General features: G+C 43.4%; 2 protein-coding genes across 16 annotated transcripts in view; both read left to right on the forward strand.

Annotated features, from left to right (window-relative positions):
* dock9b (dedicator of cytokinesis 9b) overlaps window positions 1–10,331 on the forward strand; it is a 46,316-nt gene extending 35,985 nt beyond the window's left edge. For 3 of the 15 annotated variants that reach the window (XM_076723413.1, XM_076723408.1, XM_076723411.1), the window contains exons 35-52: window positions 87–153; window positions 529–576; window positions 1,037–1,176; window positions 1,505–1,620; window positions 1,701–1,838; window positions 1,935–2,117; window positions 2,229–2,341; window positions 2,550–2,769; window positions 2,886–2,943; window positions 4,102–4,208; window positions 5,147–5,269; window positions 5,541–5,654; window positions 6,656–6,802; window positions 7,451–7,661; window positions 8,092–8,282; window positions 8,373–8,473; window positions 8,676–8,814; window positions 9,222–10,331. In XM_076723413.1, coding sequence (XP_076579528.1) covers window positions 87–153; window positions 529–576; window positions 1,037–1,176; window positions 1,505–1,620; window positions 1,701–1,838; window positions 1,935–2,117; window positions 2,229–2,341; window positions 2,550–2,769; window positions 2,886–2,943; window positions 4,102–4,208; window positions 5,147–5,269; window positions 5,541–5,654; window positions 6,656–6,802; window positions 7,451–7,661; window positions 8,092–8,282; window positions 8,373–8,473; window positions 8,676–8,814; window positions 9,222–9,338 — 2,333 coding nt within the window. In that variant the 3' untranslated portion in view covers window positions 9,339–10,331. Of the gene's footprint in view, window positions 1–86; window positions 154–528; window positions 793–1,036; window positions 1,177–1,504; window positions 1,621–1,700; window positions 1,839–1,934; window positions 2,118–2,228; window positions 2,343–2,549; window positions 2,770–2,885; window positions 2,944–4,101; window positions 4,209–5,146; window positions 5,270–5,540; window positions 5,655–6,655; window positions 6,803–7,450; window positions 7,662–8,091; window positions 8,283–8,372; window positions 8,474–8,675; window positions 8,815–9,221 lie in introns of those variants that run through there. The other 12 variants (XM_076723419.1, XM_076723409.1, XM_076723412.1 and 9 more) reach the window with 6 other exon arrangements.
* A 2,579-nt stretch (window positions 10,332–12,910) lies between these two features.
* On the forward strand, window positions 12,911–21,507 carry slc15a1b (solute carrier family 15 member 1b). The gene is made up of 22 exons (XM_076723424.1): window positions 12,911–13,033; window positions 13,256–13,340; window positions 14,078–14,219; window positions 14,422–14,541; window positions 14,632–14,731; window positions 15,568–15,658; window positions 15,787–15,870; window positions 16,517–16,599; window positions 16,678–16,764; window positions 16,845–16,934; window positions 17,020–17,064; window positions 17,151–17,183; window positions 17,279–17,367; window positions 17,775–17,856; window positions 17,957–18,073; window positions 18,156–18,296; window positions 18,491–18,537; window positions 19,029–19,136; window positions 19,223–19,337; window positions 19,421–19,558; window positions 19,722–19,829; window positions 20,768–21,507. The coding sequence occupies exons 1-22, from the start codon at window positions 12,983–12,985 to the stop codon at window positions 20,984–20,986; spliced, it is 2,175 nt and encodes a 724-aa protein (XP_076579539.1). The 5' UTR covers window positions 12,911–12,982; the 3' UTR covers window positions 20,987–21,507.
* Window positions 21,508–22,332: the final 825 nt, after the last annotated feature.

Raw genomic sequence — 22,332 nt, forward strand, 5'->3', positions numbered from 1 at the left:
TGTGCTTGACTTTGACACGAGCTGATACGAGCAGCCGGCCCAGAGTAATGTCTTCTCATGATTTTCTCACCGTTTCATCACTTCAGAGGCCCTTTTTGCATACTGGAACAAAGCAGCTCCCTCAGATCTAATGGACTTCTTCACATTAATAGAGTGAGTACAGAACTAATGCTGAATGTCCAAACTTTTTCAGGAAAATGAAATGACAAATAGCTGCCATTTTACTCTGAAATGTGACATGTAAGAGTTTTAAGTACAGTGTGATTCGGCCTTAAAACTACAAAAAGCAGAAAACAGGAAGCTGACAGCACTTGTTTTACTGATAGTGGTCCCATGCTTTCTGTTCAAATGATGGAGTACTTATTAGCTGGAAGAAGAAACTGCATTGATGGAGTGTGTTATGATCTACTGGCTGATTTCTGACCGTCCTTTGAGCTTCCTGTTTTCAGAAAGCCTCGTGTGAATGCAAGTCTTTGATGAGAATGATAACGATCTCTGGCTGAGCTTCACTTCCTGTTTGTCCTGCAGAGTCTGCCTCCACCAGTTCAGATACATGGGCAAGAGATTCATCGTCAGGTACAGTGATCAAGAAAATGGACAGCATCACTTCTCTCATTTGGATTTATGAATTGATTCTTGATTGAAACTAATGGTGTTCATAATATGACTCACAGCCATGCACACACTCACTGAGTCTTTTAACCCCTCGCCTCTGGTTTGTTCTCTCTTCTCTAACACTGCTGGGAAGTTGTTTTGTGGTTAATGTCGTGGCCCCAGGCCCCTCCCGCATGGGTAAGAGATTGCTGCCTTTTGGTCTCCCTTTGCTTAATTAAGTGCATGATGCTGCCATTAAAGCCACATTACGTTCTAGCCATTCATTTATCGGGTGTGCTTCATCCGTTACGGCTGAGACGTTTTCTCATTAAATGTGTGTTCATCTGATCCTTTCGTGCCTCCTTATCGATGTATCGACTATCTTATCATGTGACTGCAGGTTATCTGACATTCAAACTCACCAGTGTTTCTCTTCTCCCAGCAGGAGCCAGGAGGGGGCAGGGCCTGTAGCTCCAGACAGGAAGTCTCTGACCCTGCCTGTGTCTCGTAACAGGGCGGGGATCCTGCACGCCCGCCTTCAGCAGCTGGGAACTCTGGAGAACGCTCACACCTTCAACAACAGTACGCACTGCGGCCCAGTCCCGATTTTTACAGGACAAATGTCACACTGCTTCTTCTCAGAGTCATAGCTCAGTCAAACTGGAAGCACACTGTAAAAAGCGTTCAGACGTGCCAGCCAAAAGTATGTCTTTGTCTTTGGCTGACCTCTATTTTCAGAGTTTATATCCTTCCAAACAGGCAGAAATATGATGACTTTGCAAATATCTGTTTAGTCACTGGTGCAGATCAACAACCTAATAAAGCAGACAATCTGCTGTTTTGGTGAAAATCATATTTTTGCTCCAATAAACGTCTCTTTAGCAGTGACCTTGTGTCTTTTCCTGTGCAGTGTACTCTCATACGGAGGCAGACGTGAGCAGCCAGTGCCTGCTGGAGGCCAACGTGTCCACGGAGGTCTGTCTGACTGTGCTGGACACACTCAGCATCTTCATCATGGGATTCAAGGTATCAGCTGTGACGCTGCTGACACAAACGACGACAGCGCGTGTCATTTGTGCATATTAATCACTTTTTGGTCTCCCCAGACTCAGCTGAATTCAGATCTTGGTCACAACCCCCTGATGAAGAAAGTGTTCCAGGTCCATCTGTGCTTCCTGCAGATCCCTCAGTCTGAGGCCGCCCTCAAACAGGTCTTCACCTCCCTCAGGACCTTCATCTACAAGGTGAAGGATTGGTGGACAGCTGGGAAAGTAGAGCATCTGTTTTAGGATCTCTTTCTCGATGGCTCCATTTGTCATGCATTATGTTCTGCCCTCCAGTTCCCCTGCACCTTCTTTGATGGCCGGGCCGACATGTGTGCCTCTCTGTGCTATGAAATCCTCAAGTGCTGTAACTCCAAGCTGAGCTCAATCCGCAGCGACGCCGCCCATCTTCTCTACTTCCTCATGAAAAGCAACTTTGACTACACCGGACGCAAGTCTTTCGTACGAACTCACCTGCAGGTACGTGTGTCGACCGGCTGTTAACGTTTGCACGTGGCCTGTCTGATGTGTCTGAGCATGCTAACCATGTTCTTGTAGTTCATGCTTTAGTCTTCCTCTCTGTTCGCCCAGGTGGTCATCGCTGTCAGTCAGCTGATTGCTGATGTCATCGGCATCGGAGGTACCCGTTTCCAGCAGTCGCTCTCCATCATTAACAACTGTGCCAACAGTGACAAGAACATCAAGGTGAGGGGAGAGTGAGGGAGGTGGACGCGGAGTCAAAGTAATCTCCTTTTGAACATCATGCAAAAGTGCATTTGATGTATGTATATTTTTAGTTATGTTCCTCAGTGATGCCCTCCTGTGCTAGTTTTTTTAAATCAGGTGAATTCAGTCACGTTTTGGACGTGCAAAAAGAGGCAGAAAAGCTTTACTTGTTGCTCTCGTACTACTGCAGCACACAGCATTTCCGTCAGACGTGAAGGACCTGACCAAGCGCATCAGAACCGTGCTGATGGCCACAGAGCAGATGAAGGAGCACGAGAACGACCCGGAGATGCTGGTGGACCTCCAGTACAGCTTGGCCAAGTCCTACACCAGCACACCTGAGCTCCGCAAGACCTGGCTGGACAGCATGGCTCGCATCCACAACAAGAACGGGGATCTCTCAGAGGTTGTTTTTGGTTCAGTTTTCAGTTTCAGTGTAGTTGGCACAGATTTGCATCACTTTGCACTTCAGTGGTGTTTCTGGGCTAACAGGTGACATGTCTCTGTCTGCCTCACCTGCAGGCCGCCATGTGTTATGTGCACGTTGCTGCCCTGGTAGCTGAGTACCTGTGGAGGAAAGGTGAGTCAGGGATATAGGAGTGGTGACGGTATGCTTCCTTTTACTGAATAACTGTAAATAACTGATAACCATTTGAACTCCATTCATCCATTTTTATAATCCCAATTGACAGAGGTCATATACAGTAATGAGTAACTAGTTAACACAGTAGAAAGGAGATTAAACTGGAATAAGTGTTGAACAAACTCAATAAATGGGTTTGATTCACTTCATGCGTGCTGGAGAAAGATTATAGACAGTAATAAAACACATATGAAAACCATTAATCCATATTCCTCCTCATTTTTAATGGCAGTAAATCAGCGCTCCACAAACCAGCACCAGCACCAACAATAGAGAGAACAATGAACAAGATGGTTGACATGATTTGCAAAACATTTCATGGCTTTTTTCACTTATTTGCTTGTTGCAGTGCTTTACAGGAGAAATAAAGTGAGCACACATTTTGCCTTGTTCCACACACACACACACACACACACACATACACACACACAGGAACACACACTTTCATCCTCCACCTGAGCACTCGTCCAAGGGTCATGTGTTTGTTCCCGTGTTAAAAACACTCCAACTGTGCATTCTCCAGATAAGAGCCCCTCTCATGTTTCTTCACATATCAAACTGGAGACCGCCTTCAGACTTTGGATCTGGGGATCTGTTGTATAGCGTGACAGGGTTTTGAATGAAGTCAGCAGTTCATTGTCAGGTCAGAGTGTTTGTGAGGCAGCTGAACTTCCCTCAGAGCTCCTTTTCCTGCGTAGAATATAGAATAAATGGCACATGAAGCTTCCTACCTGCCCTTAAATTTGTTTTCTGTTCAGTGTTTGTAATATAAAGCATAGCGGTTTGGAAAATCATCTTTTCTCTCTAAATCACCTCCTGAATCAGAGCAGAGAAATTCCACATTCCATCACCCTTTTTGGTCCTCATGAGTTCCCTTAATTTGAATTAGCAGCCAGGAAAATTGGAGCTAGCTTAACTAGCGGGGCCAGCCGTGTATGGCTAGCATAGCAAGCTTCGCCTTGACAGTGTCGAATATCATGTCATTTTTATTAATCTGTTTAATGTATGATTTGATGAAGTGATGAGTCATGTGTCATGTGAAAATCATTTGCGTTGTGTCATTCCACTCATGTTGCTCCTGTGTTTGCACGTTAGGTATGTTCAGGCAGGGCTGCTCGGCTTTCCGCGTCATCACTCCAAACATCGACGAGGAGGCGGCCATGATGGAGGACGTGGGCATGCAGGATGTTCACTTTAATGAGGTGAGCCTTTTGTCATCTTTCTACGTGCCGCACACAGTGATGTAGACCATGTGTGAACATCTGCAGCCCCGCTGTGTTGGCCAAGCATTTAGGATGTTTTCTGAGTTCCTCGTTGGCATCACATGTTACATAATGACTGTCTGGAAGAGCTCTTATCTCTGTCAAGAGTATCAGTTGCTCTGAGAAGTGAAAATACTGTAGACTTTGACACAGGGTGGGGTGCATGTGTTAATACAGAAAATCACTGAGCTGGCAGGCAGAAGAATCTCAAAAAAACTGACAAGAGTTCAGGGCCACAGATCTCTTGTTGACGCAGAGGCCTGAGACCAGGGGCCACATGCATAAAACCCTGCATAAAACAGGGGCCACATGCATAAAACCCACAATTAAAAGACCCGCAATTATCCATAAATGGATGAAGGAGGTGACATCTCTCACCTGTCATCATTTCTCCTGCAGCTGTCTCTTGAAAACCATGTGTACGCCTGGTCTGAAGAAGTGACGTGCACATTCTTGCTACATATTCTTCTTTGATAAATACCAGTTTAAGTGTGTGGGAAGGCGGAGGTGCACATTGTTTATATACGTGGGCCCTGGTCTTCTGGTTAGCTGATGTGAAGTTGAAAGTGATATCTCGAGAATGCGTGAGCTTTTATGAGCTGGTGAGCAGATCTGTAGGCAATGAAAAGCACTTTTTCCTTCCATCTCCTCTGAAAACCTTTCCTCTTTATGAGCTGTATCACCCCCCAGTAAAAGGAAAGGACGTGATGGTTCCATTTCCTCCCACGTCTGCTGTCTTTACAGGAACATTATGCCCAGTTTATGTTCACTGTAGCCTTGTAAACGTATAAGAACAAACAGAAATGCCCCTCTTGAGCTGAGACTGCAGGGAGGAGGGGGAAGTTTACATTTATTTATCTGTGCGTCTGTGTGTTCAGGAGGTGCTGATGGAGCTGCTGGAGGAGTGTGCTGATGGTCTCTGGAAGGCGGAGCGCTATGAGCTCATCGCTGATGTCTACAGGCTCATCATTCCCATCTATGAACAGCGCAGAGACTTTGAGGTAAACTGCACAGTGAGCACAGGTATAGACCAGGGCTTGGATTCATCAGGGGGTGCATGAATGCTAATGCTGCTCTGTACCTGCTGGGTGAGAAAGTTTGCATTATGTGTTCTGCTCTCAACTTGTTTCTGCTGTCCCCAAGCAGCCAAAAAATCAGCTATTGCAGGTTTAAAATAAACTGAAACTAAATCATCCAGTTTGATTTACCCTCCTCTGCATGAGTGACTTTATTTCAGAGTTATTGAAAATTGCAATTATTTTTTAATTTCAGAAACTGACTCACCTGTACGACACCCTCCACCGTGCCTACACCAAAGTGATGGAGGTGATGCATAGTGGAAAAAGGTTGCTGGGAACTTACTTCAGAGTGGCCTTCTTTGGACAGGTGAGGGGCCGAGTTTCCAAAATGAAAAAATTAACAAACCACAGATGAAGTGCAGTACTGTTTTTGTCAAGCATGAATGCTAACTCTTAATAAAAGCATGGTGATGATGTCATCTCTTGCCTTTTACATGCATGCACATTGAGTACAGGATCACTTACCACTGAATTATGATCTACCCCACCTAAAACGCTCTTTTTAATAGAGATGTCTCTTCTTTTCTCCTCCCCCTCCAAGGCTGCGGTAAGTGCTTCGAGGTTTAGCTGTGTGTGTTGGCCTGGTGTGCTCTTCCACCTCCTTGCATCATTTGTTTTTTTGCTGAATTAGTGGCAAAATGTAGCTGTGGATTCCCTAGATTTAGCTCTATAGCAGCTTGTGATTGCTGAACAGTAGCAACAAAAGTGGGAGACAGATGTAGTGGTGAAAGCTTTTATCTTAGCTGTATTTTCGATGTTTTTGCTGTATTTTCCCCCAAAGCAGAAGAGCAAAAATCTTGCACATAGACTCTTTTTTTACTCTGCTTTTTTATGTGTGCTGCTTTGGGTAACCTTTCCTTTGATTAGCCATTTTACTGCTGTGACTCCTGTCTTCAGTGATTACACTGGCCTCTTTCCACTCACACCCACCCACACACACACTCGTGTACTTTTCCATAGATAAACCCTAAACAGATTATGGTCGTGAAGTAACCAGCTGAAGTTTGCATGTTTGTTCTTTTCCTACTGTTTTCCTCTCTTTTAGCTATTAGCATGTTGTTTTATTGGTTGTCCGTTCATGTAGTACCTCAGTCATCTCTCATCCAGTGTGTTTTTCTGGGTTTTGCTCGTCCTTGTAATGCATGTGCTGCATGAAAAGAAAGCCGTCTGAAAATTAAAGATATGGATTCTGTGTTTTAGATACGATGGTGAGAAAGTGACCAAGTTGACATGTGTGGCAGGTTTGACTTATCCTAGCTCCAGGTCGTGCCACGTCACACCCTCTTGACTTATCCCTTCCCTCCGCAGGGCTTCTTTGAAGATGAAGACGGAAAGGAATACATCTACAAGGAGCCAAAGTTCACTCCGCTGTCAGAGATTTCCCAGAGACTCCTGAAGCTCTACTCCGACAAGTTTGGTCAGGAGAACGTCAAGATCATTCAGGACTCTGGCAGGGTGGGGTCACATTTGTGTGTGTGTACATGACCGCGATGGTAGATGGCATTCAGAAACGTCGCGGCTCCAAAGCAACGCCGCAAAACAGCATACAAATCACTGCTAATGCTTTGTGTCTGCTAGGTGTGTAAATTATCAACCGTTAATGGAGGTTTAAGTTGTGTGTAAATGTGCTTAGCTGCAGATCCACATGCTTGTTTTTAAGATAGACATGCCAATTCACAGAGCATGCTAATGTTCATTAGAGCAGATAAACAACAATTCCTTGCACTTTTCTTTGTGTGTCTTGAAATAGTTCCAGCTTAGTTAAAGCGCCCCCCATAAAACTACAACCTGTTGTTTCTACCGATTAAACAAACAAGATACTGTGTGTTTAGAGAGTTTTAGAGGTGCTTGTGGGCACAATTTGAACTGTGAAGAGAGCCTGGTTAGCTGTTTTCCCCTGCTTCCACACTCCATGCTAAGCTAAGCTAATCACCTCCTAGCTCTAGCTCCATAGTTAATGCACAGACATGAAAGTGACTCTTGATGAGAAAGAGAATAAGTGCATCAAACCATCACCATGAGGTTTACTCACGACCACAGGTATTTTACATTTATCTATGTTTGAGTCAAAACCAAACATCTTTGTCTTTTGTGCACCCACAGGTGAACCCCAAGGACCTCGACTCCAAGTACGCCTACATCCAGGTGACCCACGTCACACCCTACCTAGATGACAAGGAGCTGGAGGACAGGAAGACCGACTTTGAGAAGAGCCACAACATCCAGCGCTTTGTGTTCGAGACGCCGTTCACCGTGTCGGGCAAGAAGCAGGGAGGGGTGGAGGAGCAGTGCAAACGGAGGACTGTTCTCACCAGTAGGTCATGCAGCGATGGACAGCAGTTTGCACACAAATTTCACTGAGACAAACAGGAGAAAGACGTATAATGTGGACTCTGTGGAGTCAAGAAACCAAACAGGTCTTTCTTATCACAGCAGTAAGCAAAGAGGAGGAATACAGTATCGTAATGATTAGCGTGTGTTAATGTTAGTTACTCCTGAGGCAGATAAGGCCAGGTGAGGTTTATTACTGGACTGTCCACTTCATCCCAAAGTTCAGGTGTTATCTCAACTTGACAGAAATCATGCTGACTGATTGTGACTTGCACACAGACAACAGCTGGAGGAGAAGAGGCGCCCTGGCTGACACATGTTGCTGTTAAATCCCTAATGATAAGCTGTTTTTGTACTACTGATATGACTCTTATAAGCATCAGTTATTATACTTTTTTCCCATTCCCATCCAGCCACCCACTGTTTCCCTTATGTGAAGAAGCGGATAGCAGTCATGTACCAACACCAGACCGACCTGAGCCCCATCGAGGTGGCCATAGACGAGATGAGCGCCAAGGTGGCCGAGCTGCGACTCCTGTGCTCGGCCTCTGAGGTGGACATGATCCGCCTGCAGCTCAAACTGCAAGGCAGCATCAGCGTTCAGGTGCAGATGATGCTGCTATCCAAAAGGCTGTAAATCATTTTACTCCTTATGAATAACTTCAGCCTAATTTTGGCCTCCGCTGTCATCCAGGTCAATGCCGGTCCTCTCGCGTACGCCAGAGCCTTCCTCGACGACGGCAGTGCCAAGAAATATCCTGACAACAAGGTCAAACAGCTCAAAGAGGTGTTCAGGTACTTACCAATTACACAAACATTTGCATTTGTGAAACTACGACTTGAACTTCTCTTCCTTCTCTCTTTTTATGGCTTGCTGTTTTCAAGTTCCAGTCAGAAGCACAATGAAAGACTAGAAACATCATAATAAACAATACATACAGTCCCTTTGGTGTGTGCATGCACTGGAGGTTAACTCAACTGCTGCATCTCTCCTCAGGCAGTTTGTGGACGCCTGCGGTCAGGCGCTGGGAGTGAACGAGCGGCTGATCAAAGAGGACCAGCAGGAGTATCACGATGAGATGAAGGCCAACTACAGGGACCTGACCAGGGAGCTGTCAAACATCATGCATGAACAGGTAGGAACCCCAGAGACACCTGCTGCATCAGACTATGATCAGCTGTTACTGCATTTAGACTGCTGCAGGTCTTCAGCTGCAGAAAACTATGCCAAGCTACCTGCATTAGCTATTTTTATGTGCACACTTTTATTGTTGTGTAACCTTTAAGAGCTGTCCACTGCTGCATTCTTCTGCTCGTTTACTAACCATGTCTCCTGTCTCCTACTCTCTTTGGGCTGGCCTGAGCAGATTGGATGGTAATGCTGCTTTTGTCATTCAGTGAAGTCACTATTGCACTCCATAGAGGAATATTAATGTCCAACTACAGAGACAGGCTGTTTTATCTTCCTACAGTCCCTCAGCTTAAATTAACGTGCACGTGTGTCACCGAATGAACACCTTTCCTAACTGACCTTTTTCTCTAGATAAACCCAGTGGAGGACGGCACGAGGAGCGCTCTGTCTGACTCTATGGGCATCTTCAACGCCATCAGCGGCACACCAACCAGTGCCAACCCACATGGCTCCACCACCATACTCTGACACGGATGTTTCACACCAGACTCACGCCTCTGTCACCACTAACGACTGATTAAACTACCTGCCAGTCAAGAGGAAACAATTAAGTACAACCTGAAGCCATCATCCACTGGTATTTTGAGCTGGAAAATGTGACATTCACTCCCTGTTACCAGTAGGCCCAGTGCTGTTCTTGTTTCCTATGGAGACATGTTGTTACTCAGAGCAGCGACTCTATCAACTTATTTCCAGATTTGGGTCATTTGTCTTTTTGCATAGTTTATTTTCTTTTAAGCAAGATGGGGTTAAGCTCTGACGCAGCAATTGTGCATCTGATACTGTGACTGACAACATGAACAACATGATTAACTGTCCCGGTGTCTTAAGCTCCACCCAAGGTATGTTGTATAAGACATTCAGTATTTGAATTTGATCCAAGTCTTCACCTTATCTGCTTTTAACTCTAGGGCTCCCATTTGTGTACAGTGTTTGTAAGAGAGTGCATCAAGAACATTTTTAATGAAAGTAAATCAATAAATGCCACTGCTGTAGCCGAACATGCATTCATCAGCTGACACACAGTATTTTTACATTTCCCTTTTCTACCCTTTTTCCATTGAGGCCCCGTCACAGCAGAGGCATCAGAGTTTATCTTTTATCTTACCTTGGACATTTGAAAGATTTATTCACTCTATTTTAGGCCAATGGACGTGTATAGGAACTGTCTAAAGCCAAGTGAACCACAATGTTTTAACCTATTTTCTGGAAAAGTGTGTGCAATATTTTCTATTGTTACCAAGGCAGCCTACTGCACAGAAAACCGCTCTTGCCAAAGACATTAGAAAAAGACTGTGCAATGCAAGACAAGGGCGCAACTATTTGTAATCTACCCCCTTTGTTTCTTTGTCTGTCATGCCTTTTATTATCTGTGAGGTGAAAATTAAGACACATTTTTACTTATTGACTGCTCATGTAAATATGTTTAAGACATATAAATAAATAAAATCTGTAATAATAGCTTCTGCTGTTATCTTTTTCCACTTTCTTTTATTTGACCAAAAATTGTTAAGTCATAAAAAGGCCATGCTAACTGCACTGTGAGGCCTTGCTTAGCTAGCTAAATGCTAGCATGCTAACATCCTCACAATGACACTGCTAGCATGTTGATGATTAGCAAGCATAATGTTCACTATCTTAGTTTAGTCTGTTAGCATGCTAGCATTTGCTAATTAGCATCAAACACACTAAGATTTTGTAAGTCCACTTTGAAAGATTGTGCTGTGAAGAAATGTGAAAGCATTTAATTTCCTGCTTTGAAAGAGCAGAGGGATTAGCCTTTGACAACATTCTCGCCCTCCAAGCACCCTGCTTTGTTTCAGATACAATTCAAAGCAGCCTCTTATCTGAAGCCACAGACTCCCAGCTGTCAGTAAAGCCTTTACTGGTCTGGACAGTGCAGACTCTGCAATGCGTTGGGGGAAATACTTCTGTCAAATACAAAAGATATCATGATGTGCGGCTGGACTGTATGCTGTATGCTGGGTAAGCTGAAAAAAATGGGCTGTTAAAACAGGTAGTTTTGTGTTTTATGCTATGAGTTACACTGTATGCTGTCTTTATACTGTGTGCTGACCGTTGACAGCTAACAAAGTACAGGAAAAGGCAAGCCAGGAAAGTCAAAAATACACCTGAATACATGGATAAATCAGTAAAATAGAGTGTAAGACAAGTCAAAAGTTTTATATGATTAATTACATTTCTATGTCACTGTAAAAAGAAGAAATAACATGTCCAAATGAAAAGTTTAATTAGCATTGCATTAGCACACCCTTGCTACTTTCAAAACAATGCTGCTACAGCCATACTTGGTATGACCATTAGCTTATGGTTGCTAAATGTTGTAGCTAATGTTAACAAACTTATGATGAACTTGAGATGGGTACTAATTGAAATATTGCTCAAGACTAATCCAGTTTGTTGCCCTTTATTCTCCATTTCACGTTTGCCCACTGTTACACATTGTTAGCATTAGCTTTTAGCACCTGTTAGCATTAGCTTCTAGCATTTACCATCACTAGCTTCTAGCATTTACCCTCAACAGTTATATCATAGTTTTCACTTATTTGGTTATATCTTCTCCCTTTAAACTTTCACAAGCTACAAGCCTGTTAGTGCAAGCAATGCTAGTTTTTACTGCTGTGTCATTGCTGTACAAACTCTGTAAACGGTTGGTAAGGAGTTTTAGGTAGCAAGCTAACCCTAACAGACTTAGCAAGCTAACACAAAATGTCACTGTTATGGGTGTTCATACATCAGTACAATGTGCAGTTCACATGGTAAATTCAGGGTAGATAACGTGATGATGTGTGTTTGCTGATAATGTGTCCTATTAAGATAGTGTAATCTACCTGTAGCACTGTCTTATCAGTTAAAAATAAGTGTGTGTGTGTGTGTGTGTGTGTGTGTGTGTGTGTTTATGAGTGAGCATGTTGTTCAGTCATTCAAGAGAAACAGGAGTGAAATCACAATGCTGATGCTGTAAAATCCCTGCCGCGCTCTGTGTCATGCAAAAGACCTGCTAATCCCACCCCGATCACTGACAGAGCCCCCCCACCCCACAACCACACACACACACACACGCCCACCTTGTTGTGTTGCTGTTACTGGACAAACACCCCAGCTGTGTTATTGTGTCAGAGGTTTGACCTGCTAACCATCATGCGTGAGTCCTGCTGGTGTTTCATGCTGTGTGATTGTGTGTGTCTTTATGAGGTGAAATACTCAGATTCCTGCTGCTGTATGTTTTATTACGTTTTAATCGCTGCTGTTAACGGCTTTGTGAATGCAGCCAGGGTTTGTGTATTTGTGTATCACAGACCATCGTTGTCTCCTGTAAGCACACATACGTGTTTGACAAAGTTTGAGATATGTAAGATTACATTTACTCAACCTGCCTTATCAAACCTGAACACACACACACACACACACACAGGTGTCAGTCTATATGCTTCCTCTGCTAATACACAAACCAGTCCAACTATAAGTGTGCACTTGAAAATGAAAGAGGGTTAAAGGCCTTCTTTATGCACACTTTATATACTCATACATGATTTTTGCCCTTTTTCAATCTTTCCATACAGTGCACATGTGTTAGAGAGCAATAAGAACTGCACAATCATTGTTAGCTTAATCAGCTGACCTAATCAGTCCCTTTTTCTGGAAGGTAGACCCTCTCATTGCACCTGAGTTCCCTGAGTCGTAAAGTAATTACTGACACATGGACATTGTGATGAGGAGAATGTGCAGGGAGGTGGGAAAAATGGTGATTTGCACGTTGAGAGACACTGGACAAGATGTTTGCAGTGCGTGTATGCGATCAACAGTCCGCCATCAGTGGGTGGCGCAGGGGTGAGGTCGTTGATGGGAGGTTACATAAGAAGCTGGCCCGGCCTCGGCTCGGTCTTCATGTTGTGGATGCAGACAAGGGTCACTCGTCTCTTTGTGTCTTCTTGTTGATAGTTTTATTTGTTGGATTCAGTTGGGAGCAGGGACCTGAAGTCAGCAGTCGCAGCAGCCATGGAAGGTGAGTCCTACTCCGGACCGGGACCCTCAGGAGCCCATCCTTTCATTATGGGATTTATTTATTCCATTTGAATAATGTGTGACTTATGACACTTGTTTCTGCAGACCCAGACAAGAGGGAGCGCAAGTCAAAGAGTGTAAGTCCAGCTGTTATTGTCCCATCTGCAGTAATTATTGAAATGCAGATATTTATTGTTTAGGACTGAATTTCTAACAGGGAAAAAATCTGCACTCATCTGTGGGTATAACAGAAATCAGAAAATGGATTTAAGAAGAAATCAAATTCCAGGCAGTCAGATACTTTGTTGAAGATAAAAAAAAAAAAGGTAATTTTGTGAATTTTCCTTTCGCTTTAACAGATGATGATCTTTGGCTACCCGGTGAGCATCTTCTTCATCGTGGTCAATGAGTTCTGCGAGCGTTTCTCCTACTATGGCATGCGAGGTGAGTCGCTTTGCTCTGGATCTCATTCACATTTTATAAAGCTGTTGACACCTGAGTATTTCCATTTTAAGTGACTGCATACTCCTCTACTACATGTATCTGACAGCCATAGTTACTTTATAGATTAGGATTTTACACATAAAATATATAATCAGTCTGTCAACATGATGGTGGACAAACATTCAGATCTCTGACTGAAGTACCACAACAATGTAAAAATACTCTATCACAAGTAAAATTCTTAACTCTACTTTAGCAAAATGTACTTAAAGTATCTCAAGTAAAAGTACTCGCCCTGCAGAAAGACGGCCTCTGAGAGCCTTTAAACTACTTCACATAATAATAATAACAATAATAATAATAATAATAATAATAATAATAATAACAATAATAATAATAATAATAATAATAATAACATTTTTTTGTGAATTCTGGATCATTTGAGTGTCTTTTGGCCTCAAACAATCACTGGAATGAAACCATGTGAGAGGTTGGAGTACAAGTATAAAGTACAATAAAAGAAAAGGTACCTAAAATTGTACTTGAGTGTATTACTTGAATAACTGCACTTCGTTAATTTGTATATGTACAAATGAACATTTTGCTGATACAACCTCTGCACTTCTACACGAGTAAGATTTTGAATGCAGGACTTTTACAAGTAAAATACCTCAATACTTCTTCCACCTGCATCCCTAACCTCTTCCTCTTTACTGCCCCCCCCCACCCGTCTGCAGCCGTGCTGGTGCTGTACTTCACGTCCTTCCTGAAGTGGGGCGACGACTTCGCCACCACTATCTACCATGCCTTTGTGGCTCTGTGCTACCTGACGCCCATCCTGGGAGCCATAGTGGCTGATTCATGGCTCGGCAAGTACAGGTGAGTTTCAAAACCTGCCAGTTTTACCTGCAAATGCATAAAAAATGCATCAGAATGGATAAGCTTTGCATAGCTGTGTGTGTCACAGTGTGAGCTGTTAAACATCATCTTTGGATTTTTGACCCTGGTCTGTCTTATTTCTCTGATGGACACCTGTTAAACTCTTCCTCCTCCTCCTCCTCCTCCTCCTCCCTCTGCACAGGACTATTGTTTACCTGTCCATCGTTTATACGGTGGGTCAGGGTGTCCTGGCCGTGAGTTCTGTCAATGACATCACAGACTCCAACAGGGACGGCACCCCGGACAACATGGACTTCCACATGTGAGCTGAGCACACGCACATGTGTGTCACACAAATACAACAGGCGCGCACACACAGACATGTAGTGACGGTTGTGTGTTCTTGCTGCAGAGCTTTGTCCATGGTGGGTTTGATCCTCATTGCTCTGGGAACCGGAGGCATCAAACCCTGCGTGGCTGCTTTTGGTGGAGATCAGTTTGAAGAGCATCAGGTTAGATGTCACTCAAGCAGACGCACACGTGTTACACTTACACATGGGAGACAAAATAATAGAAACAGCTCTACAATCTCACGAAAGAAAAAAGTTAGGTCTTATCTCATCAAGAAGCCTGAAACTGTTGAGAAACTCTCAGAATTATGACGTGATGAAGATTAAGATCACGATCAAGATCTTGACGGCGTAACTGAGATTTCTTCACACATATTTTTCTCTTTACCGCAGAAAAGGGAGATCCAGATCCTTTTATCATGAGACGGTTTTCATGTAATTATGAGAGTCTTCTTGTAACTATGAGAGTTTTTATGAGCGTAATTACAAGATCCTGCTTGTACCATAATTACAAAATTCTCATCTCACAATTGCAAGACAACATTACAGAGATGTGCCTCATGTTCATGAGATGTGAATCTTGTAATTATGACATGGTTTTCTCATATTTATGGAATGGTTTGAGATCCAGAGGCTGAGAGGAGGTGATGAGGGCTACAGTTTAAATCACATATACACATATACAACATATACAGACATTTACCTTCCTCTTGTGTGCATACACACATGCACACATCACATGCAGGACGTGTGTGTTATCTCCCTCCTTCACGCATACACTCGCACATCAATTAAAAAGAGCAGTCACTCAGCCATCGGTGGCGCCTCGTCAGCACTTCTTTTATCTCTTGTTTCGTTCCAGCGAGTTGTTTATTAACTAATAACCACAGGTACACAGGTGTCTGTTCAGGGCCAGGTACAAAGATTAGCCCATAATATTAATGACTCACTCAAACGGCACGTTATGTAACGCTTGTTTCACTTCCGGTGTCCAACAGGAGAAGCAGAGAAGCACCTTCTTCTCCATCTTCTACCTGTCCATCAACGCTGGCAGTCTGCTGTCCACCCTCATCACCCCCATCCTGAAAGGTACCCCAGAGCTGAGAAACAGAGCAGAAACTGTGCCAGTCATATGACACGTTGAATTTAATAAGTGTGTGTGTGTGTGTGTGTGTGTGTGTGCGTGTGTGCGTGTGTGCGTGTGCTTTGGTTTCCAGCTCTGGAGTGTGGTATCCACAGTAAGCAGCTGTGCTACCCTCTGGCCTTTGGTGTCCCTGCCATTCTCATGCTGGTTGCTCTGAGTAAGAACTCTTTTTTTTTACATTTTTTTTTTTAACCTCTTTATTGATTATAACAACCAGCCACTTTCTAATCAGGCGCACGTTATTGAAGAAGTTCATGGTTTTACTCGACTGGTGTCAGCTTACTCGTCTTCCTCAGCCTGTGACGGCAGTTGCGTGACGTCTCTTGGGGCTCTGGAGGAGCTTTACCAAGGCTGACGTCACAGTGATGTCATCAGGGGTATATAGGGAGACTGCATTATGGGAAATGTAGGATTGATTGTATTTTGGATCTTGACCCACTTCAGGGACTAAAAGGCAAGATACTGACTGTAAGCATGATGCTCAATCACTGGCGTGTCCCTTTAAGAAGTCATTCATTACTGCTTTAACAGATAAGGAATAAGCCGTTTGTATTGATAGCTTCTGACATTAATGTGTGATTTATTAACTATTCATAAACTCATTTGCTGTAACTTGTAAACCCATGATTACCCACTATAAAGGATGTTTCATAAGGGGGCGTGGCATGTGATTTATGGTGCAGATCAGATGAGTTTCTAACCTTTTCTTTGTAATTATTTCCTATTGCTGTTTTGACAAATGGTCAAATGTTAATATATCCGTGTGTGTGCGTGTGTGTGTGTGTCTGTGTGTGTGTCTGCAGTTGTGTTCATTATTGGAAACAGTATGTACTACAAGGCTGCCCCTCAAGGCAACATCATCGTCAAAGTGTGCCAGTGCACCTGGGTAAGTGGCTCCTCAGTGTGTTTCATGAGTCAACAGTTTGAAGATTCACACTGAAAATGTCCTTTCTGCCACCTGTAGTTTGCTCTGATGAACCGCTTTAGGCATCGCTCTCCTGCATACCCCAAGAGAGACCACTGGATGGACTGGGCTGAGGAGAGATATGATGTAAGGGCAGCATACATGCAAGTCCAAACAGCACAGCTAGTGATGTGAAAATCCTGATCCTTGTCTGTGTTTGGCTCCAGAAACTCCTGATTGCGCAGGTGAAGATGGTGCTGAAGGTGCTGTTCCTCTACATCCCTCTGCCCATGTTCTGGGCTCTCTTTGACCAGCAGGTAAGCATCAGTTTCCTCCTTCACACTCACTGTTTTAACCGTGATCTAATAGCACATCTCAAGAAGAGCTGCGTCTCCTCCACAGGGCTCCAGATGGACGCTCCAGGCGACCACCATGGACGGCGACTTTGTAAGTGACTCATCTTTATTTTTTGGGAGCACAATCGTCACCAAAGATTGTTTTTTAAATGAGATTCTGTCTGCCTCGTTCAACAGGGAGCTTTCATAATCCAGCCCGAGCAGATGCAGGTGAGACGCTCGTGTTGGTTTCACTTCTTTGATGCTTTTCAACGTGAACCTATTGAACAGGCTTTAAATCAGCGACTCGCCCTCTTCTCCACCAGATCGTCAACCCCGTCTTGATCCTCATCTTGGTGCCGATCGTGGACAATCTGGTCTACCCGCTGATTGCCAAGTGCAGATTAAACTTCAGGTGAGTTTATCTTTCCGTTTTATTCCTGTATGACGGGAAATACGACATGACTGTAACTGGAGTCACTGAAATATGAATATTTCCAAGTCACTATAAGCTCTTGAGCTCGTATAAGCAGTAGATCAACGGTTTCTGGTGCACTTTCATGATATACAGTATGAGTACAAATCATTTAAAAACTCAAGTCGTGTTGATCTTAATATTCATTTATTCTACTTATTAACAATCAGTTTTGATTAATTAGTGTTAAAATAAAAGTAAAAATACATGAATAAACTCTTTAAAATGTCTTTATAGTGTGTTATAAACCATTTTTGTGTATATGCTGATTATAGAAGCATAAAGATAGAAACTCAAGTGTGTGTGTGTGTGTGTGTGTGTGTGTGTGTGTGTGTGTGTGTCTGCAGTCCATTGAAGAGGATGACTGTGGGCATGTTCCTCGCCTCTCTCGCCTTCGTCGCTGCAGCTCTGGTCCAGATAGAGATTGATGTGAGTGTACCACATGTAAAGACATACACTGGGCAGCTTAAACACACACTTACGAAGCTCAATTCACAAACACACACTCACAATGCTGTGTCCCCTCCAGAAAACCCTGCCCCAGTTCCCATCAAGCACTGAGGGCCAAGCCAAGTTCATCAACATGCTGAACGACGTGGTGGACGTCAAAGCTGGAAACAACAGCCTCACTCTGCACCCTTACGGGGTACGTCAGTCAGCTTCAGACGGACGTTAACCGTGAGCTCGACAGGCAGGAGGTCATGTTGATGTTGTCTTCTCTCCTGCAGGCCCACAATCAATACGTCACCTTCGATGATTCATTTACACTGACTCTGCAGTCTAATGTCAGTTACGATGCCACTATAGTGGACGGCGGTCGCAGTACTTTCGTCATCTTTCCGGACGAGACCATTCCCATGATTAAGACGGTGAGTGCGTGAGCCAGATGTGCTGAAGGAGTGAAGAGCTCTTCCCACATGTTTCGCTCTGTTAACCGTCTGACAATCACATGACGGAGCATAGAAAACAGGATGACCTTTGATTATGTTTATGTTTCCTTTATCCACGGATTACATGGGATCTGACTCGATGTGGAGGTTCTAAAGTGTCTTTCTTTCTCCAGTTCACGGACATCACATCAAAGCCGGCACTGGGCGCTAATGCTATCAGGCAAGTATGCAGTATTTAATGAGCAAAAGACCACATTTTTAATCATCATCTGACCCTTTCAAGGTTGCTTCAGGGTCACATGGGTCAGCCAGTGCTTTGATGACCATGATGGTTGTGTTACATGGTGTAATTTAGACTTGAAATCAATATAAAGTGTTTAAAAAGGGAGGCGGCTAATGGTCAGAACCCCAAGGCCTTTGCTTACAGTATATGATTATTATATATTAGCTATTTAGCTAGCAACAAACTATTTTTTTAACTTAAGTTCTTTAGCTGAATTTAAGGTAATTAAAGCCGAGACACAGAAAAGTGTCAGCAAACTGACTCAGTAATGTCAGTTATGCAGTAAAATGAACATTAGCTACTGGTCACACCAGACCACATCAGGCCGTAGCAGCAAAATAAACGTTTGATGTGGAAGAAGAAGAATGTCTTTAATCTTTAATCTCACCGTTTTCTCACCTTTTGCATGCTGAATTCTCCCTCCCCAGATTTCTGAATGGGTATAACTCCACGTTGAATGTAACAGTGGATGACCTGAGCTTTGACTACTTTGGCCCCAGAAACATGTCAGAATACGTGTTGGTGCCACAGGGAAAGTAAGACCGATACTCCTCTTTATATTTCACATGCGGCTACGACTGGAGAAACGTCTTGGTCCTGATTGTTTTTCTTCTTGTCTCAGTGCACACTTCATCATCAAGGATGACTTTGGAGGAGAGTGTTACTACGATCAAAAATTTGACTTCGGCAGCTCTTACACCTTGATCATCATGCCAAATTTGACACTTGTAGACAATGTAAGTCGCAGATACATTTTGAGCCACAGTGTAGCTTGAATGGAGCTTTTTAACACATGCGGGTCCCCGTCTGTGTCCTGCAGTGTGCTCTGAGCATCCGACCGGTGATGGACATGAGCCGTAACTCCGTCAACATCGCCTGGCTGATTCCTCAGTATTTCCTCATCACGGCAGGGGAGGTGGTCTTTTCTGTCACCGGCCTGGAGTTCTCCTACTCACAGGTAGAGGGCGCTTTCCTCACATATCTGACCATGTGGCACAGGCAGTTTGGGAACAGAAGTGGCTTTGGAGAATAAGGCCAATCCTAGTGTTAATTCCTGTCTTGATATCTTTTATGATTTGCTATCATATGTAGTTCTGTTTGGACCTACTTTTGCTCTCCAGGCGCCCAGCAACATGAAGGCCGTGCTGCAGGCTGGTTGGCTGTTAACGGTAGCTGTCGGTAACATCATTGTGCTCATTGTGGCTGAGGCGGCGAAGCTCCCGAAGCAGGTGGGTGGATTTTATTTAACCATTAGTTTGCACATATTGTCCTCCTTGGCCTTGGGAAAGTTCATATTCAAGTTATATGAATGTCTGTAATTGATGTTTGCAAGTGGGTGAAATTGCTTTTGATGGAATATAATAAAAGATATGTCAGATAAGGTGGAGGCTCACAGAGGACTTTCAAAACTCCTTCACGGAGCAGTTGTCAGTCGATAACACACGACACTGGTGCACTTGTGATCCTTTCAAGGTCTTTCTTCTTTCATTTTAAAACAAACCCCTGCGACATCAGCACACGCATCCAGCACAAGGTTTTCCTCCGTATTACTGAGTGCTGAACTCAAGTTTGGAAACAACTGAGAAAACTGTACTCAGCCAAAACTGATGAGATGAGAAGAAAAACATATATTGCAGTATAAAAACACTCCATTAAATCCACATTAAAGCACGTGTTGTAGTGAAACCCCCACAGACAATAATCACCCCATTAGGCTTCATAGCAGATATTTTTCTCAGGAGTTGGTGGAGACTAAAACAGAGCTAAAAGGAGGCTGAATATTGGACTTCCATTCATTCAGGTGGATGCGAACATGAATGCTAATGTGCTCTGACTCTGCTGGATGCGTAACCAACAGGCCACTGTATGCTAACGAGTTTGCTATCAAGGCATTCTTCAGTTCATTTTTCAGCTCTTTGTATGAAAAGAACAATGTGCAGTGTTGGGAAATACACCTATTACCTTGCTGGGTGTTTTACAAGAAGATTGATGCCATGTTAAGAGCTTTAGAGATGCTGGTACCTTTTGACGAGGCCAAGCTAGCTTCCCCTGCTTAATGCTAATCTGAGCTAGCTCTCCTAGCTCCTGTTTCAGTTAGCCGACAGATAAGAGAGTGGTGTTAATTAATTCCAAATTTAAACTGCGTGCTTGTTTTTCTGTTCACCAGTGGGCCGAGTACGTCCTCTTTGCCTGTCTGCTGGTGGTAGTGTGCGTCATCTTTTCCATTATGGCCTATTTCTACACCTACATCGACCCGGCCAAGATAGAAGCCCAGTTTATAGAGGTGGAGCCTGAAGACAAGGGAAGGAAGAAGAGTTTGGAGATGGTCAGGAGGGACTCTGACTCCAGCTCTGACGAGGAGGAAACCAAACAGACCAAGATCTAAAGCGACCCTTCTCCACAGCCTGTCCCGCGTTCGTATACGAATGCTGCTTGGTTCGGTGTTTCATTTCTGAGAGAGCTTGTGCCGTTCAGGTTTTTGGTCATTTTGTTAACGCAGTCTGGTGCACTGCTAGACATGAAGAGCTTAGAATGAACAGATGACCTGAGGGAAATGGTGCTGAAGCTGGAAGGACACAGAAAAGAGGGCTTTGACAGTGAAGCTCTTGGTGGACAATGTCGGATCTCGGCAGGGATAATTATAGTCCCCATTTTCAAGCTATTTCAAGAGCATCCCTTTTTTAGAGGTTACTTATATGATTAAAGCCCTGTAATTTGTGCTTTTGCTGTTGTAAATTTGTTTTTACAATGATTTATTTTGCACTGTGTAGCAACATCTTTATGTAATTTTTGTTTCATAAGCTCGTGTCATGTGCCGGAGTAGACATACAACTGTTCCAAAATATGTATTTATTTCCAGGCACAGTGTTGTATGTATTGTAATATATTGATGTAGTTTTATATATATATGAGGTGCTCATCTGCTGTTAAATCATATTCTGTAGTCAACCTCCCATTACATTTTGGCCTGGGAGAGTACTGCCATGTGATAATGGCTGCTCACCAAGCTCTTCAATAAAGATGCTAGCCAGGAATTGTCAGTAAACACAGTTTTTTTTTAAGGCGAAGTTATAACATAATGTCAAATACATTTATTTTCCAGTATATAAAACCTTTTTGCATGCACAGTATACAGTTTATACAGGGAGAAGACTGAACACGAAATATTTGACAAGTGTTCCTAACATTTTGCAATTTATGGGTGTTTATGTTTTTATGACATTCAAAGGAGCAGCAAAATCTCTTTCTGTAGCTTCTATTGATCTTTTCCACATGTTTACCGTGTTCACCACCTTTTAACAATTACTAATTAGCACTAAACAACGAAGTTCAAGCAAGGCTGATGGGAATATCATTAATTAAAAATGTCAACCTCATGGTGGCGCTCGAGGATAACTCACGAAAATCATTACGATTTATCCCATAGGCGTAATTTCGGGGGGAGTGGGTGGGTTTTAACGCCCCCAGTAATCAAAACCAGCCTAAACAACCCTCCGATAGAAAGTATGTATTTTAATTAAATACAAATAAATTGTCTATTATTATATGTAATTCAATAAGCAAACAAACAACGGAAAATACATTTTAATCTACCCCCCCCCCCCCCCCCCTTGTAGAAAACTTGGTTTCGCCCACCCTGTGCCGTTCGGTGTACTGAGCAGCGCAGCGAGACCGGAAATGAAGAAAATGGCGAAAGGTCAATCAACAGTTTAAAAATTTTGGCGGGTCAGC

Source organism: Chaetodon auriga, chromosome 23, assembly GCF_051107435.1.
Source record: "Chaetodon auriga isolate fChaAug3 chromosome 23, fChaAug3.hap1, whole genome shotgun sequence".
In the NCBI taxonomy this organism is placed as follows: domain Eukaryota; kingdom Metazoa; phylum Chordata; class Actinopteri; order Chaetodontiformes; family Chaetodontidae; genus Chaetodon; species Chaetodon auriga.